The following is a 19032-nucleotide window of genomic DNA, read 5'->3' on the forward strand; positions in this document are numbered from 1 at the left end:
GTGTATGTGGGTGGGTATGTATGTGGGTGAGTGTGTATGTCAGGTGTGGGGGGGTTGTGTGTGTACACAGGCGTCTTCCTTGGTTGTGTCTCCCTAATTTTATTTTTGAGACACAGTCTCTCATTGAACCTGGAGCTCCCAAATTTGCCTACCTGCCATCTCTGCTTCATGCTTGCATGGAAAGTACTGTATCCACTGAACCGTTTCCCCAGCCACTCTTTATACTTCTGGAGATGATATTTCCCTAAGTTGCCCAGGCTCAGTTTGAATTCACTTTGTAACCCAGTAAGTCTTTCAAATCATAATCCCCCTGCCTCAGCCTCTCGAACTGCTAGAATTACAGGCCTTTGTCTCTAGGCCTGGAAACAGTTCAGTCTTACTGAACAAACAGATTATATACCTGCTGAAGTCAAGACTATTTGATCCTACTTTTCATTTACTTCTTACTACATTCCGACTGGCCAGAGGCAGCATTCAAGGAATAGTTTGTGAAAATAAGCTAGAAAAAAAATGTAACCATACAGTGGGTATTTGATTCTGATACTCAAATGAGAAAACAAAGTCAGGTAATGGTGAGGTTGTTGACTTTCTTCCCCTATAAGCATCCATGGACCTATGTATTAAACCTGTGTTGCTATGACAAATTACCAGTTATTATCATCCATGTGGAATGTCCATGTTCATTTTCCAAGTCAGAATATGCTTATTGGGTCAAAATGGGAAAAAACTGAATAGCTAGGTTATGTCTAAATTGATAACCAGAAATTACAAGCAAAATACTTAAGATCTAATGCAGTAGGACGTAGGAAGTTCTGTGCGGAGAAGGCAAAGAGGACTGAAAGTGATTTTAGAGTATTTTTGAGACGAGGTCTCACTACATAGAGCTTCCAGTTCATCATGGCCACTCCTGACCTGCCCAGCCCTATAGTTATAGACATGGGCTACCACACCTAGCTAAGAAAGCATTATTACAGCACCAACATCCAAAGAGTCAAATAGAGAGAGACCATATAGTTTCTTCAGGAAAAGCGAAGAGCCACAGCATTTCAGACTCCCCATGACCAGGATGGCAATGCGGTCGCCCAGCACATCAGCTTCATCCATGTGGTGTGTGGTTAGTAGCATGGTACGGTCCTTCTTATACTGCTGAAGTAGGTCCCAGGTGGCCCTCCTCGACACTGGGTCCATGCCAGATGTTGGCTCATCCAGTATCACCACCTAGAGACAAGAGTAAGTAACAACCAGGGGTCGGTCTATTTACCTCTTGCATCCTGTCTGTAGGATAACCTACTATACATGGGAGACATATTTAAGCAAAATTACAGACTCTAGACTACCATAGGGGAATAGCTGCTAAATAATTAATTGTCAAACCTATAGTAAAGTCCCATCAGCTGTATTAATAATAGGAAGTCCTTCCCCTTCCCCTTTGAGAGAGTTGGGTTTGTGCCAGCTCTTGTGCTTGACTCTGGAAGAGTAAAAACCCATTTTTTATTTTATCTTATTTTTTTTTGTTTAATTTTTACGTGTGTACACATGTGTGTAGATGTCAGAGATTGTTCTCCAGTGTATTCCACAACCACCCTACATCTTATTTTTTGAGACAGGGTCTCACACTGAATCCAGAATGAGCCAGAATGGTTGGACAGTAAGGTCTGGGGAATCTGTCCGTCTCTGCACCATCTTTGGTTTAAGATTACAGGTACCCACAACCATGTCTGGCACTTTTATCTGAGTGGTGGGGATCTGAAGTCAGGTGCTTTATCATGGAACCATCTCTCCAGCCCCATGAGAACCTGATGCTATGAATAGTTACCTTAGTGTCCCCTATAAGAGCTATGATGATTGAGAGTTTGCGCTTCATTCCTCCACTCAGATCTTTGGACATTGTATTACTTTTTTCAAGCAGGTCGAAAGAAGTGAGCATCTTGTGAATTTCACTGGATCGTTTCTTCAAAGATAATCCTTTTATCTAAAAAGAGGAGCCAAAGTTTATGCTGTGCTTATGCAAACTTGGGCTTAGAAAACTCTTACGTTAGGGCTCTAGCAGAGCTGTCTGCGTATGCTCGCCCTTCTTGTTGCCTCCAGCATGAACTCTTGATGAAGGTAAAGGCGGCAGGTCCTTGCTCACATTGCCTAGAGGAAGTGAAGAGTGCAGAAAGGAAGTGCTCACCACACAGTAGAAATGAAGGTGTTCTGACACTGTCATCAATGGGAACAACAGGTTTTCCTGGGGACACAAGCCCAAGCTTTTCCTAACGTGATCCATGTCAGACGAGATGTCATATCCACTAATATAGACTTTTCCTCTGGTAGGAAGATACAAACCTAGAATTAAGCAAAGACATTGGCAGAGCTTAGCTTCGGCAAGGACACTTGACAACGTGCTGCTTACTAGTGCCTTGTCTGCAGAGTCTGTGGATCATGAAAAAGCAACCTCTCCCATAGAGATGCCTGGTGTCACTCGTCATGATCTGATGATAATGAAAAAATGTGAAGTAAGAATTTTTGGTTTCTTTAAAAACACACAAGTGTTATGGGAATATGTTTTTGCTTTAACCCCAGGTGTGGGATATGGGGCTGCTTCAGATTGACCACAGCAGCTGTCCAGGATTTGACTTCCTTTCTAGCAGGGGCACGGTTTTGCCAGCTGAAGATAGCTTATATTTGGAATTCTGGGGACTCTTCAGAGGCACTCTGAAGGAGGCAGCAGATGCTCTCCCAGTGGCTGGATTGATGCTTGGAGACGTCCTGACAACAAAGATGAACCTGGCCCCAAGGAACTCAGTGCCCCTAATCAGCAGAAAGTGGCCTAAGGATATCAACACACCCTCCACCCTCTAACCTTCCTTCTCTCTTACCTAGTTTTGGGAAATCTGATTACAAATGGCATAGAGAAAGTGGCAGGAGACAAAGGGATGAATATTATGTTTCAAGATGTAAACAAAAGGTTTATTGTGGCTGTTACCACTAGGACTTCCCCCACTTTGCTCCCAGAGAATTTTTTCTGTTTTTTCTTTTTCTTCTTCCTATATTCCATCTCAAAAAAAGGTCGGGAGAATGGCTGAACAGTTTTTTTAATTGAGGGTGAAAGTGAAAGAATCTAAAAAAACAAAAGGATGGACAAAATGGGAAAACTGAAAGGGTCGTTCTATTCTCTCATTTTTGAAAGGGTTGCAGAGTTGGCTGTGCAACTGAAAAATTTTCTAGTTGAGTTGGAAGTACTTGGGAAGAAAGTAGGCCCAGAAAAGGGGGGGGGAAAGGCCTCAGACCTGATGATCTAGCAATAATACAGGAGATTCCTATAGGATGAGAGGCGGAAGCAAATTGGGCTAGAAGGCAGATTGCATCCTGCCCAGCACCACAAACTTTTGGCTTCAAGTCCCCACAGGCCCTGGGTGAGGTGGGGAGCCAGGTGTGTGATGGAGAGAGGAGTAGGAGGGAATAAAGGTGGACAGGATTAAAGAAAAACAGACCATCTGAAAGACAGGCTTAATCTTAAACTAACTGTGCCATCAGAAGAGGGGTGGCCTGGAATTACAAATTACCATCAGAATTGCCAATAATCGTACATCACATGCCTGTTAATGGAGCAGGTCATAATTATAATGAGATAGCCTACAGAACTGTCCTAAAGAATTGATAGATCTGAGGCAGTTTAAAGAGGTCATGACTTACTATCGAATGCATTCACCTAATGTGAAACAAGTATTAAGTAACTGGGCTACCCGAAATAGAATTATTCCCCAAGATTGGGATGGTCTGTAAATAGTTGTGCTAGAGGCTGGTCAGCAGTTACAATGGCTAAGCTAATGGAGAGAAGCCATGAATATTGAACAGCAAAATAGAGCGTGTGGAATGGATATTGTCAAAAGATCAGTTGCTGGGTGAAGGACGGTACTCTCACCTACAAGAACAGATTCAGTTTGATGATGCTGTTATGGAACAATGTCACTTAGTGGCTTTAAGAGCCTGGAAAAAGGTCCTCATTTACTGAGAGTGTACAAGACTCTGGGGAGGCCTTCGTAGATTTCTTGCAAAGATTGGTTTCAACTGTAAACAAAGCCTTATCAGACCCTGACACAATTCAGGTATTGATAGAGACCCTTGTGTGTGAGAAAGCAAATACTGAATGCAAATTTAGTTATTAGACTGTTAAAGGTGGGAGCAGCACCAACGAACATGTGGATAAGGAACATGACTGATATTGGTTTTCATGAGTATTGTGCTAATATCATAAGACAAGCTATTGCTAAATATCAAAATGCCCAGTGCTTCAATTGCAGAAAATTCAGCCATTTACAAAGAAATTGTGAACAAGCCTTTAAAAGCCTCAGATCTTAAAATGTCCAGTACATTAACTGTGAGAAATATGACTCTTTCCATCAGAGAGGGGAGCAAGTGGTTTCTCTGGGAAGAGGCAGCTACCTTCCAGGATCTTTCCCTCTCAATAAATTGCCTGTGTAGGTTTGCTGTGTGATGTGAGTTTATGGTGTTTCTTGGCTTCTGACTGCCAGGATGCCTTTTAGAGGAGAACTGTCACACTTTGCACTGGGGAAACATTCCCCCACCTGAGCACAGCTGTCACACTTGCACTGGGGAAACATTCCCCCACCTGAGCACAGCTGTCACACTTGCACTGGGGAAACATTCCCCCACCTGAGCAGAGCTGTCACTCTTGCACTGGGGAAACATTCCCCCACCTGAGCAGAGCTGTCACACTTGCACTGGGGAAACATTCCCCCACCTGAGCAGAGCTGTCACACTTGCACTGGGGAAACATTCCCCCACCTGAGCACAGCTGTCACACTTGCACTGGGGAAACATTCCCCCACCTGAGCAGAGCTGTCACTCTTGCACTGGGGAAACATTCCCCCACCTGAGCAGAGCTGTCACACTTGCACTGGGGAAACATTCCCCCACCTGAGCAGAGCTGTCACACTTGCACTGGGGAAACATTCCCCCACCTGAGCAGAGCTGTCACACTTGCACTGGGGAAACATTCCCCCACCTGAGCAGAGCTGACACACTTGCACTGGGGAAACATTCCCCCACCTGAGCAGAGCTGTCACACTTGCACTGGGGAAACATTCCCCCACCTGAGCAGAGCTGACACACTTGCACTGGGGAAACATTCCCCCACCTGAGCAGAGCTGTCACACTTGTGTTGGGGAAACAGTCTGGCAGCTGCAGTAGAACTTCTCCAGGGGAAGCCTTTCCCCTCAGAACTGCAGCACTTACATGGTTATTTACCCACACCTGAAGGTTTGAATATAGGAGCCACAGATGAAAGAGAATGTTCGATATCTGCCTTTCTGGATCTCTGTTATCTCACTCAATCTAATCTTTTCTACTTCCATCCATTTACTTGGAAAATAAATTCAGGATTTCAGTTGTTTTGTTTTTCAGCCAAGTAGTATTCCATGGTGCTTAGGTGATCCGTTCATTGGCTGAAGGATATTTCCATTTCCTGGCTATTGTGAACAGAGCAACATATGGCATCCTTGAGGAATATGGCAAGGATGGAATAACTGGGCCACAGAGCACATTCATGTTTAGCTTTCTGAGAATTCTCCACACTGATTTCCATAGTGGCTAGACCAATTTGCAATCAGTAGTGAATGCTTTACATATTCTGGACATTAATCTTATATCAAAAGTTTAGCTGGAAAAGATCCTCTCCCACTGTATCAGTTTCCTCTTCACTAATTTTCTTAATTTGATGTACATGAGCATTTTAGTTTTGTTGATGTTCCACTTGCCAACTGTTTCCCTTCAGCCCAGGGTAAATGGAGTCCTATTTTAAAAGGCCTCTCCGAGACCTATATTATACAGGGTACTGCCTCTGTGAGTTTGACATTAAAGTTGTTTATCCATTTGGAGTTAGTTTTGTGCACAGTGATAGATATGGCAATAATTTTATTCTTCATGTGGACATCCAGTTTTCTAAGCACCACTTGTTAAGGAGCTTTCTTCCCACCAGAATATATTTTTGGCAACTGGCAGCAGCAACTAGTAGTCATGTTTGGATCTTCAATTCTGCTCTCTTGTTTTAATGGCTGCTTTTGTGGCAGCACCATATTGTCTTTATTCCTGTGGCTCTGTAGCATATTTTTATGTCTAGAATGCAATTCCTCTGGAACTTATTTTTTTTTTTGTCAGTATCTTTTGTGGTTCCATGTAAATCTTAGGATAGTTTTACCATTTCTTTGAAGATTGAGATGGGGATTTTAATTGAGATGACATCGAATCTGAGGATGGTTTTAGTAGGTCATTTTCACAGTATTAATTCCATCATTAACAAGCCTGTGGTATCTTTCCATTTTCTAGTATCTTTATCGCTTTCCTCAGGGGTTTACGGTTTTCATTGTACCTGTCCTTCACCTTCTTGATTAGGCTTCTTCCTAGATGTTTCTTTTTTTTTTTTGAAGCTCACTTCTTCAAGTGTCCACTGTCTCTTGTCCTTTGTTGGCGTGTGGGGAGCCATTCATTTCTGTACGTTGGTTCTGCATCCTAACGTGTTACTGAACTTGTTGACTTCTTTTAGGTTAGATTTTAGATTATAGTATAATGTTGGAGTCTCTTATGTATATATAATATTGTCTGTAAATATAGACAATTTGAATTCTTCTTTCCCTATTTGTATCATGATAATTTACTTCTTTTTTCTTGTTTCTCTGTGCTTTGAGGGCAATATTGAAAAGAAGTGAGGATAATGGGCAGCCCTGTCTTGTTCCTGGTTTTACTGGAATTGTTTTAAATGTGTCTCCATTTGGGGTGATGTTGCCTGTAGGTTTCTCATTTATAGTCCTACTCTCCCTGGGACTCGTTGTTGTTGTTGTTGTTGTCATTGTTTTTCAAGATAGGGTTTCTCTGTGTAGCCTTGGCTGTCCTGGACTCACTTTGTAAACTAGGCTGGCCTTGAACTCACAGCAATCCACCTGCCTCTGCCTCCTGAGTGCTGGGATTAAAAGCATGCGTCACTCGACTTCCCTGGGACTTTTATCATGGAGGCATTGAAATCTTTTTCTGCATCAATTGAGATAATCATGTGATTTGGGTCTTTAAGTCATTTATATGACTTTTTATATTTATTGACTTGCATATGTTGAACTACCCTTAAATCTCTGAGCTAAAGCTTACTACTTTAGTAACCATTAATCCAATTTCCCCATTCATCCTTTCTCATTTCTCTCCAGACTCATGAATCACAATTCTACTCTCAACTTCTATGATACTAATTTTTCATTCTATCTGTGAATCAAACCATACAGTACTTGTCTTTTCTTTCTGTGTTTCACTTGGTTTTTCTATTCCTGTCTGCATTGTCACAAATGACAGCATTTTCATTCTTTTTGTGGTTACATGGTGTTTATTGTACATATGTATCACATTTTCTTTCTTCATCAGCTGACACACATCTAAGTTGCTTCCCTTCCTTGGCTATTGCCATCAAGACTCTCCTTCAAAGACAGCACCAGATAATCAGTCACAGAGTGAGTCTCATAATAATTACCTTCCCTTACAAGAAATTTGAAAATGTTTCCTTTGGAGTAAAATGAAAGGACATATGACAGTAAAATTAAAACCCACACATGAATGGCCACATATTTATGACTTCATCTATATGAAGTGTCTCAGTTAGTCACTTCCATAGGCCCTGACATCCAGCTGGTGATGATTAGTGGCTATAAAGACAGGGCATTGGCTAGAAAGTGACAGCTTAGGGTTAGAGGTTTCCTTCAGGGCAGCAAAGCTCTTCCTGAGCAAAATCAAGGCAGCTGTCACACAACACTGTGAGTATACTAAAATCACTCAACTGCACACTCAGGACAATGGCTTATACAATATTTACTAGAAAATACTAAAATTTCAAAAATTAACAAATTGTTTATTGCCTCAAATTATTTAAATTTAATTCTGAAAGCAAATCATTGGACAGTGGTGACATGTGAAACATCTGCATGCATTTGTTGAATACTCTGCGAGGAACTGCTCTAGTCACTTGGGGCATATTAATTTCCAAGCACAGGTTAGAGTTAATAATTATCAATGAGGAGATGTGGAAGTTACCTTTCATAGGTGAGTAGAAAACTTTGAAGTGTGAAGAGAAGCATTTGGGCATGCACAGTGACAGGAAGTTGTGAGGGCATGGATACGATGCAAAGAAGTGCCTCTGTATCTGGAGGCAACAAGCACATTAGCTTCCAATGTCTAATGTAACAAATATCATAGACTTGGTGGCTAAAAACAAACTTATTTTAGGATAGAAGCTTAAAATCAATGATGCTGAGCCAAATTGAAGATCTTGAAGAAAGCATTCCTCCAAGAGAAGCTGAAGAGGAAACGTGGTCACTTGCTTTAACCATGCTCTGGTAGCAGGTGGCACTACCTGGCCTCCTCTGCCTCCACTCCTGCACCACCGGCTCTCTTCTGTGTGTCCCCTTCTGCTCTGGCTCGCCCTTACAGGTCACTAGTCACTGCATTGTGCTTAAGGACATTTGAAAATCTCTGACATATAAAGCAACAGTCACAGGTTCTGGGGACAATTGCCATACACGTGTAACACACGGAGTGTGTTTCAAGATGGCAGACACAGGAACATTCACTGAGTGGTAGAAGTTAGTACACTGCTGCCAAGCACAACAGTGATTCCTTTACAGTTTGGATGGAGCGCCTTTAAGAAGCGGTTTTTTAACTAAGGCTTAGAGGAAATTCAACCATCGCTTGTCATCTCAGAAGTCAGCTCTACCCATCTGGCCTGCCCTAGAGATCTCAGCGCTGTCCTGGGATCTCCCCTGACACTGCCATGCTCTCTGCATCCCTCACTCGTTCTCTTCCCTGCCCATGTGACAGTCTCTATCCTCTTGCTCCCAGGCCCTGCATGTCCTTATAATACACACCATTCTTTCTGTTCATGCTCTTAAAAATATTTTCCTAGACTCAGATTTCATTCCTAAGCAGGAATTATTCACAATTGCATGGTAGAACTTTCCCTTTGAGGCCTATCTGTTTCTCAAGTCGCACTATACAGCTCCTGTCTGCTCATCAGCAACTGTAAAGCCCCTGGAGAGTTCTATCCCAATAGCTTGCATATCAACAGTCTATATTAATGGAATAAACAAAGTTGTTGTTTATATAAAATGTATTCATTGAAATGAATTGAAAGTAGAACTCCTAGGCTGGTGAGATGGTTCTGTGGGCAAAGGCACCGCCTGCCATGCCTGGCAGCTGAGAGCAACCACCAGATCCTCGGGGAAGAAAGTGGGCTTCCTCCTTGTCCTCTGGTCTCACATGTGTGCTGTGGCACAAACAACACGCAAAATATGTAAATAAAAATGGGTTTTTAAAAGTGGATTATCTGAAAAAATTAAAGACATTCTGGGTATAATTCTCCATCTTAGGAGGTAGTTAAGTCACACAGATATATTCACATCTCAAAATTTAGCAATTAAAGAATTAAAATGTGAGGCACTGTCAACAGAACAAAGTGACAGCCTACAGACTGGGAAAAGATCTTCACCAACCCTCCATCTGACAAAGGTCTAATATCCAAAATATATAAAGAACTCAAGAAAGTAAACACCACCAAACCAAATAACCCAATTGAGAAATGGGGCTCAGAACTAAAGAGAGAATTTTCAACAGAGAAATATCAAATGGCTGAGAAACACTTAAAGAAATGCTCAACCTCCTTAGTAATTAGAGAAATGCAAATCAAAACGACACTGAGATTCCATCTTATACCCATCAGAATGGCTAACATAAAAAATTCAAGTGACACCACAAGCTGGCAAGGATGTGGAAAAAGAGAAACACTCCTTCATTGCTGGTGGGAATGCAACCACTTTGGAAATCTATCTGGCGCTTTCTCAGAAAAATGGGAATAGGGCTTCCTCAAGACCCAGCTATTCCATTCCTTGGAATATACCCAGAAAATGCCCGACCACACAACAGAGACATACGCTCAACCATGTTCGTAGCTTCCTTATTCATAGTAGCCAGAACATGGAAACAGCCTAAGTGTCCCTCAGTAGAAGGATGGATAAAGAAACCGTGGTACATTTACACTATAGAATACTACTCGGCTATTAAAAACAAGGAATTCCCAAAATTTGTCAACAAATGGATTGAACTAGAAATTATCATAATGAGTGAGTTCACCCAGAAACAAAAAGAGTCAAATGGTATATGCTCACTTATATGAAGACACTAGCCCAAGGGGCATGTCCCATGAAAGTTTTCACTTACGAGGAAAGTGGGTCAGAGGGGAGGACATTCTATTGGGACTCTAGGTGAGAGAAGCATGGGAGAATGGGGAAATAGAAGGATCCAGACGGTCCTAGAAACCTATAAGAAGAACATTATGATGTGTGGATCTGGGTCCAGGGGTCCTGCTCAAACTATGGCACCAGCCAAGGACAACATAGGCAATAAACATAGAACCTCTACCCAGATCTAGCTGATGGACAGGACATTCTCCACCACTGAGTGGAGAGTGGGGTCTGACTTTCACACGAACTCTGGTGCCCCATTTTTTACCACATCCCTTGATGGGGAGGCCTGGTGGCACTCAGAGGAAGGATAGCAGGTTACCAAGAAGAGACTTGATATTTTATGAGCATATGCAGGGGGAGGAGGTCCCCCTCAGTCACAGACATAGGGGAGGGGAGAAGGGGGAACGCGAGAGGGAGGGAGGAATGGGAGGATACAAGGGATGGGCTAACAACTGAGATGTAATATGAATAAATTAATAAAATATTTTTTAAAAAGAATAAAAATGTAAACATCATGAAATTTTTATCAAAACTTTTATGAAATTTCTAAATTACACAGTGAAGGAGTATTGAATGTATAGAATTAACTTTGAACTATTTTAAAGGGGTTGATAGGTATATAGGAAGTGTAGTAAAACATTGGAATAGTAGAATGTAGGGTATTTATATATAGAGAGATTTATTATACATTTTTCAGTTTATCTCTGTGTTCAAAATATTCTTAACAAACTCAGATGTATTCGTAGTATGCATTCACGTGAGAATGATGCTCACCAAGCAAATTACAATGGTTTTCAACAATGGGGAAAGAATAACAGAAGGTAAATTAATGTAAGGGGAGCCAGTATAAAAAAAAATGAACACAAACTTTACAAAGAGGGGACTTGGAGCATCATTTAGAATGGCACACTCAGAAGAAAGGTGGGTTTGAAGCATCTGACAAAGAGAAATATGTTCTAACTAAATGAATAATAATGATTTTTATTTAAGAGATGAGAGAATCAACTAACTGTGTGATGGTGTTGGCTTCAGAAGTGTCAGCAAAAGCCCCACACTCCATCCACCCAGGGTGATCCCTGGTACATACCTGTAAGAATGGACAAGGTGGTGGTTTTTCCTGCCCCATTATGTCCTAGAAGAACAGTTATTTGTCCCTCGTACAAGTTCAAAGACAAATCTTTTACTGCCATCAGGGTACTATTTTTTAAGGTGAATTCCTGTGGAAAGAGAAACAAACACTAATTTGATTACTGTTGCCTGTAAACAAGGATTCATTAATTATTCAGAGTTGGAGAAAATGTATTAATCTCAAGGCTGGAGAAAAAGATCAAAGAGAGATTAAATTATGGGAACCAAACAGTGCTTATAGGCAGTCACGGGGATTGCATCAGTTACATATTCCCTCTGAGCAATCTCATGATGTTGCTCTGCTCCAATCTTGAAGCTGATAAAACCCTCAGTCAGCCCCACTCAGGCCCAGTCAGTCAGCCCCAGTCAGTCAGCCCCAGTCAGTCATCCCCAGTCAGTCAGCCCCAGTCAGTTAGCTCCAGTCAGTCAGCCTAGTCAGCCCATCAGTCTTTATTCCACGTCGCAGAATGAACTGCTAAAAATCCTGTTGCATTTCGCCAGCTTCTAGACACTCCAGACTCCACTCATTACACCTAACAGGCACATTCTCTCCTGTGCTCTTATCTCTGTGAGCCACACAACTATCCACCTAGCTACACTCCAAAATTTGGGACTGACAAACCTGAGATATCTCCCTGTAAAGCTTGTTAGTCACTAATCACTGCTAATGAACTCATTTGTTCAACAATAAAAGATTGAGCACTTGTGTAGCATGCATTGTAGAACCTGTTCTGACTGATGGCATATCTGGCACCTTCTTCCATGACAGAAAAAAAAATGTAACAGGAGAACAGGAAAATACATATGCATGTATACATATGAATACTAAACATTAGCCAAAATATGCATCCGTGGAACAAATAGAGAACCTAGATCAGTGCTCATGAAAATACAGTCAAGATATCTAACAAATGAAGAAAGGAGGTTTAACAGCTGAAGGCATTGCAAGCACACATCCCATGGAGTAAACTATGTATCAACGGTGGACACAATGTTGCAAAGGGAAGTACAAAGACTAGTTAGACACCCCTGTCTCCACCTGTGCCTGAAAGAAAAGGTGTTTTGAGTAGGATGGTATATTGCATGTAGCCCATTTGTTACTTCAGTGAAGGTCTAATGGTTCTGAGTTTAAGTGCCTTTGTCTGCCTGTATCTAAATGGTTTTTTCCTGGGTTGTGAACAGCCATTTTCTTTTGAGAAGTAGTATCTTAGACTAAATGAAAATCGGAATGTGGTGTAAGTCCAATTTGTAAATTCATTTTAATAGCCATTTTGGGAAGTTGTTCACACGTTGCACAATAAGTTGGTGGGTTTCAGTTCACTCACAGTTTTACCGCTTTCTGCCTGCCCCCACAACTTCTGTTTCCATTCTCCATTCTATCTTGAAAATATGGACAGTCTCGACTGCTCTGTGACACAGCTGACTGCAGACTTTCCACTTCAGGCTTGAAGCTGGGCCAGACCTTCAGCAACACCAGACACTCCTGGTGCCGTTTGTGATGTTCGCCAAACACTGAGGAGTGAACTCTTACTATACACCTCGACACTAGCTCCTGCCCTGAACCAAGGTCCTTAAACCCCTATCTAAAAAACTTCAACATGACCTCTTCATTGTTGCAGACGTACTTAAGTAAAACACACACACTCTCTCTCTCTCTCTCTCTCTCTCTCTCTCTCTCTCTCTCTCTCTCTCTCTCTCTCTCTCTCCAAGCTGAACTTACATTCACAGCAGGCATTCTGTTCCTCTGGCTCTTACAATCCTTCCACCCCCTTTTCCACCATGCTCCCTGAGCATCGTGCGGAAAGTGTAAAGGTTGCACTGTGGTATTATCCATTGGGCTTAGTTACTCCATGGCTCACAGTCTTTCAGCTGGGAAGGACCATTCACTGCAAATGGGTAGGATATTTCCAGCTTTTCTCTCTAGACAACTTTTACAGCAGCTTGTGATACTATGAAAGCTAGTCCTACGAGAGGAGGCTTTCAGGCTCTTTACAACCTAATTTTGTCAAGTCATCCGTCCAAAATATGTGGTATCTTCAACAATGAGCTCTTACTTTGAAATTCTGGGAGGCAAGCAAGGGCAATGAGAATTATAGTCTCTTTTTTGACAGACATCTTGGGTTTTCCATTGATTCACCTTTAACTAATTCCCATTCTGGTGAGAGCATTCTGATTTCGGCTTATGCTGAGATGTGTGCTTTATGGGCCTAGGATGTCTTTTAAAAGCACTCTACCAATATGTTCCAGGCTCTTCCCCACTTTTTCTTCTAAGTGACTTAGTGTCTCTGGTTTTATGTTGAGGTCTTTAATCCACTTGGATTTGAGTTTTGTACAGAGTGACAAATATGGGCCCAGTTGTATTTTTTTACACATAGACATCCAGTTAGACCAGCACCATTTGTTGAAGATGCTATACTTTTTCCATCGAATGGATTTGGCTTCTTTGTCGAAAATCAAATGACCATATGTGTGTGGATTCATATCTGGGTCTTCGATTCGATTCCACTGATCAACCAGCCTGTTGCTGTGCCAGTACCATGCTGTTTTAATTACTATTGCTTTATAGTACAGTTTGAGATCAGGTATGGAGACTCCTCCGGAGCACCTTTTATTGTACAAGATTGTTTTAGCTATTCTGGGTTTTTTGTTTTTCCATATGAAGTTCAGAATTGAACTTTCAATGTCCAACAGCCCAGACATTAATGTCAACAATTAATAAATGGGACCTCATGAGGCTGAGAAGCATCTGTAAGGCAGAAGACACTGCCAAGAGAACAAAACAACAGCCTACAGACTGGGAAAAGATCTTCACCAACCCTACATCTGACAAAGGTCTAATATCCAAAATATATAAAGAACTCAAGAAATTAAACACCACCAAACCAAATAATCCAATTGAGAAATGGGGCTTGGAACTAAACAGAGAATTCTCAACAGAGGAATATCAAATGGCTGAGAAACACTTAAAGAAATGCTCAGCCTCCTTAGTCATCAGGGAAATGCAGACCAAAACAACTCTGAGATTCCATCTTACACCCATCAGAATGGCTAAGATCAAAAATTCAAGCGACACCACATGCTGGCGAGGATGTGGGGAGAGAGGAACACTCCTTCATTGCTGGTGGGAATGCAAACTAGTACAGCCACTTTGGAAATCTATCTGGTGCTATCTCAGAAAAATGGGAATAGGGCTTCCTCAAGACCCAGCTATTCCACTCTTTGGAATATACCCAGAAGATGCTCCAGCACACAACAAGAAAATTTGCTCAACCATGTTCATAGCAGCCTTATTCATAATAGCCAGAACATGGAAACAGCCTATGTGTCCCTCAGTAGAAGAATGGATAAAGAAACTGTGGTACATATACACTATGGAATACTATTCAGCTATTAAAAACAAGGAATTCCCAAAATTTGTGAATAAATTGATTGAGCTAGAAATGATCATAATGAGTGAGTTAACCCAGAAGCAGAAAGACTCAAATGGTATATACTCACTTATATCTGCATATTAGCCCAAGGGGCATGTCCCACGAAAGCCTTCACTTACCAGGAAACTGAGACAGAGGGGAGGACATTCTATTGGGACTCTAGATGAGAGAAGCATGGGAGAATGGCAAAGTAGAAGGATCCAGAGGGTCCTAGAAACCTACAAGTAGAATATTATGATAGGCAGACTTGGGCTCAGGGGTCCCACTCAAACTAAGGCACCAGCCAAGGACAATACAGGCGGTAAACCTTAAACCCCTACCCAGATCTAGACAATGGACTGAACACTCTCCACAGTAGAGTGGAGAGTGGGATATTACTTTCTCACATACTCTGGTGCCTCACCTTTGACCATGTCCCCTGGAGGGGGAGACCTGGTGGCACTCAGAGGAAGGACAGCAGGTTACCAAGAAGAGACTTGATACCCTATGAACATATACAGGGGGAGGTAATCCCCCTCAGGAACAGTCATAGGGGAGGGGAATAAGGGGAAAATGGGAGGGAGGGAAGAATGGGAGGATACAAGGGATGGGATAACCACTGAGATGTAACAAGAATAAATTAATAAAGGAGGAAAAAAAGCACTCTACATGTACTTGCTTTCTGCATTTGTTCAATGCAATGTGCTTATCGGGTCATATAAATCAAGTATGGTCTTCAGTTGTTCATATCCTTACTGATTAGTCTTTTTCTATGCTTGTAATCTTAGGACTTTGCCATTTCTGTCCTTTTAAAATTATTTTCTTAGGCCAAGTGTGGTGGTGCATGCCTTTAATCCCAGTACTCGGGAGGCAGAGGCAAGCGGATCACTGTGAGTTCGAGGCCAGCTTGGTCTACAAAGTGAGTCCAGGACAGCCAGGGATACACAGAGAAACCCTGTCTCAAAAAACAAACAAACAAAAAAGCCGAGCGTGGTGGCGCACGCCTTTAATCCCGGCACTCGGAAGGCAGAGGCAGGTGAATTGCTGTGAGTTCGAGGCCAGCCTGGTCTACAAAGCGAGTCCAGGATGGCCAAGGCTACACAGAGAGACCCTGTCTCGAAAAACCAAAAAAAAAAAAAAAAACCCCAAAAATACTCATTTTCTTTAATATACTAGTCACTTTTAAAATTCGTGGCTACTAGTTCTAATATCTATACCATGTTCCTAGTGAAGCTCTTTACTGTACATGTTGACTGTTGGTGAGCGGCCACTACTCTATGCTTCTTCACATGTCTACAGAGAGGGTTCGGGTCTGCTGAGCATGCATGTCGCTGTGTATGAAACTTTGTGGAGAGATCTGGGGAGAAAAGAATCCCTGTGACAGCAGAAGTGTGTGCCAGGGCAGTTCGTCAGGAAAGTAAATCTGGAGAGAGGGGAGACAACAAAAAACAGGGCATAACAACATACTTTTTTGGATATAGAACTGCCATATTAAAAAATATTTGTAAATATCCAAAGAAAACGAGTGAAAAGGCAGTTGGACACTTGAGCTATATATGATCAAAGCAGAATGTGGAGTCAGCTCATTGGCAGGAAAGGAGCTACACCACCAGTCCTTCAATGGCCCTTAACCCAGGTAAATGGCAGAAATTATTAAAAGGAGTCCATTGCCACAAATTATGAAAATAAACATTCAAGTTAAGTTGGAATAGTTAATTGGAAGGCAAGGGAATGTAAGCAGGTGATAGGTTTCTTTAACATACATACACGCGCACACACACACACACACACACACACACACACACACACACACACACACATATCTTGGATGATCCGGAGAAAAAATAAATGCCTAACGACGTATCAAAGAGTGCAAAGCAGCCTAACTTCTAACTTATAAAACAAGCCACGATACTATTTGCTTTACAACAACAAATTAGAAATCTAATAAAAGTAGCATCTTGACTTTTATAATGGAAGATCATGGAGAATGGCATTATTATAAACATAAAGGTAGATTCTGAAGGAAAGAGAGAAATAACACAGAGAGATGTTGTTTAGAGACAGATTTTTCAGTATGTGGCCCAAGCAAGCCTTAAACTCCCAAAGTCTGGGATAACGGGCTTGGCTGCTGTGCCCTGAACTTTTGATTCTTTTATATACATTTCATTTTTATCTTACAAAAGAACTTTTAATCAGCATATCTGTGAAGTTGTGGCCACGACAAACATTTCATCTTCATAGTGGACTGACCCTCCATCCTTTCAAGTGACAGAAACCTGTTGAATAAATAAATACCTTGAACAAATGTTGAATCTGGATGCCGGCCACTAAGCCCTGGGGTTCGGGCTCAATAAAATCACTTGGGGGTATATCAGTGACTTGGCTCTCCTCCCTGCTTATGGCTGGCTCTCCAAACCAGTAGGATTTCTAAAATAACAACAAGCAAAATAATAGTAATGATGATGATGATACTTGAAAGTTAAGTGCTCTAAAGATTTCAAAGCTCTCTGGCTCATCTCACTTAGTTTTAAAGAAAGCTGCGATCAGTGACTTAAAATTGCAATGTGAAGCAAAGATGTCTGTCTATAATATAAACTTCTAAAATCATGATCATAGAACCCACATTCTACTTAAAGCTTGTGGAAAGAAGACAGTCAGTGAAGCCGCCTCAAAAGGCACAGTGAGAGCACTGCCTCACTCCAAGCCAGGTCTTTCTAGCAGGATTGGCCCACACATAGTGCACATTCTAGCTCTTTTCACTGAATCTGTGAGGACAAAATCACTTTCATAAATATTTTAAACCACTTGGCTTTTATTTTAACCAAAGGGTCTTTTTCACTGATGTTATACAAGCAATGAAAGGCAAGTCTGTGGTGTCTTAGGACAAAATAAGCAGGGAAACACACCATTCTGGGTAGTCCCTGTCTTCTTTACCATTTAAATATTTATATAGGAAAGCCTGCTCCACTTAATTATATGTTTGACAAAGTTATTAAGTTTGGATCCTTAAAAAAATATAGCATCATCCCAACAGAGATAGAAAATGCATTTGGTAAAATTCAGAGTATCGTCCTTGTAAACATCTTCAAAAAATAAAATATGGTAAGAATTTAGCTAGCACATTTAAATTCTATCCATTGTAAGCCCATAGCCAACATCATCTCAAATGGGGGAAGGCTGAAGGCACTACCTTTGACATCTGGAACAAGGGTGTTTATATTTTTACCATCCTTACTTAATGCAGTAGTGGACGGCTTAGCCAGGACAGTTAAGTAAGAGAAATAAATAAAAGGTGCCCAAACAGTAAAGGAGGAAGTTAGATGATTTCAATTTGCAGGTAATAAATAAAATGATACATTCAGTGAACTACACCAGTTAACCTACAGAAATGAACAAATTTTTTATGTGTACTAAAAGCACACTAGTTGAAATGGCAATCAAGAAAAGCAATCTAAGTGACAACAGCAATAGCTACAGACGTGCGTAGAGGTGAATTTAATCAAATAAATGAACTTCTATAATAAAAAGTATAAAATTCTGAATAAATTAAATAAGTATGCTAAAACGTAATGCTTGCTGGTCATTAGCCTACCTCCATGTTCAACAAGAGACCCTCTCTCAAAGGAGTAAGGTGGAGAGTGATAGAACAGGACATTTGACATCCTCCCCTTGACTGCATACACACACACACAGGTATGTGTTCTAGTAAATGTTTGTACACGCGTGTCATGCAAAATCAACATATCTAGTCTTTCACTATATTGTAAAGCTGTGGTATCTAACCAGGAATAATAACATACACAGTTGAATGGAACACATTATAGACTCCAAATGTAAGGCCACAAATGTATTGTAAGCTAGTTTTAGGCCAAAGGTACCAAGTATTAGAAACATACTGAATTTTAAAAGTCCTTTCAATAAATGTTGTTAAGAAAATTGCATGTCTGTGCACAGAAAGAGATCAAAGGCCAGTCTTTCCGCACATAAGAGAATCATACACCTAAACCTACTAGAAGGAAAATGGGGCAATGTTTTTAAGACATCAGGATAGTTCGTGCTTTTTTATAGTAAGATCCCAAAGGCACAACTAAAAAAGCAAAATCAGCCCAGTAGAATCACATCAAGCTAAGAATCATCTGCAAATAGATGTAATGGTCAACACAGCGAAGCCTACTTGTGCAGTGGGAGAAAATACTTGTAAACTAGTTGTCCAA

At 41.3% G+C, this 19032-nt stretch overlaps 1 protein-coding gene across 6 annotated transcripts in view; it reads right to left on the reverse strand.

The window, feature by feature from the left end:
- LOC311593062 (phospholipid-transporting ATPase ABCA3-like) overlaps nucleotides 1–19032 on the reverse strand; it is a 114273-nt gene that overhangs the window by 62860 nt on the left and 32381 nt on the right. For all 6 annotated transcript variants that reach the window (XM_084774132.1, XM_084774131.1, XM_084774133.1 and 3 more), the window contains 5 exons: nucleotides 17114–17245; nucleotides 11365–11494; nucleotides 2174–2328; nucleotides 1817–1972; nucleotides 1008–1218 (listed from right to left, as the gene is read on the reverse strand). In XM_084774132.1, the coding sequence (XP_084630258.1) occupies nucleotides 1008–1218; nucleotides 1817–1972; nucleotides 2174–2328; nucleotides 11365–11494; nucleotides 17114–17245 (784 nt within the window). The remainder of the gene's footprint in view (nucleotides 1–1007; nucleotides 1219–1816; nucleotides 1973–2173; nucleotides 2329–11364; nucleotides 11495–17113; nucleotides 17246–19032) is intronic.

The sequence above is a fragment of the Acomys minous genome (genome assembly GCF_964271855.1).
Source record: "Acomys minous genome assembly, chromosome: 2".
NCBI classification, from domain to species: Eukaryota; Metazoa; Chordata; class Mammalia; order Rodentia; family Muridae; genus Acomys; species Acomys minous.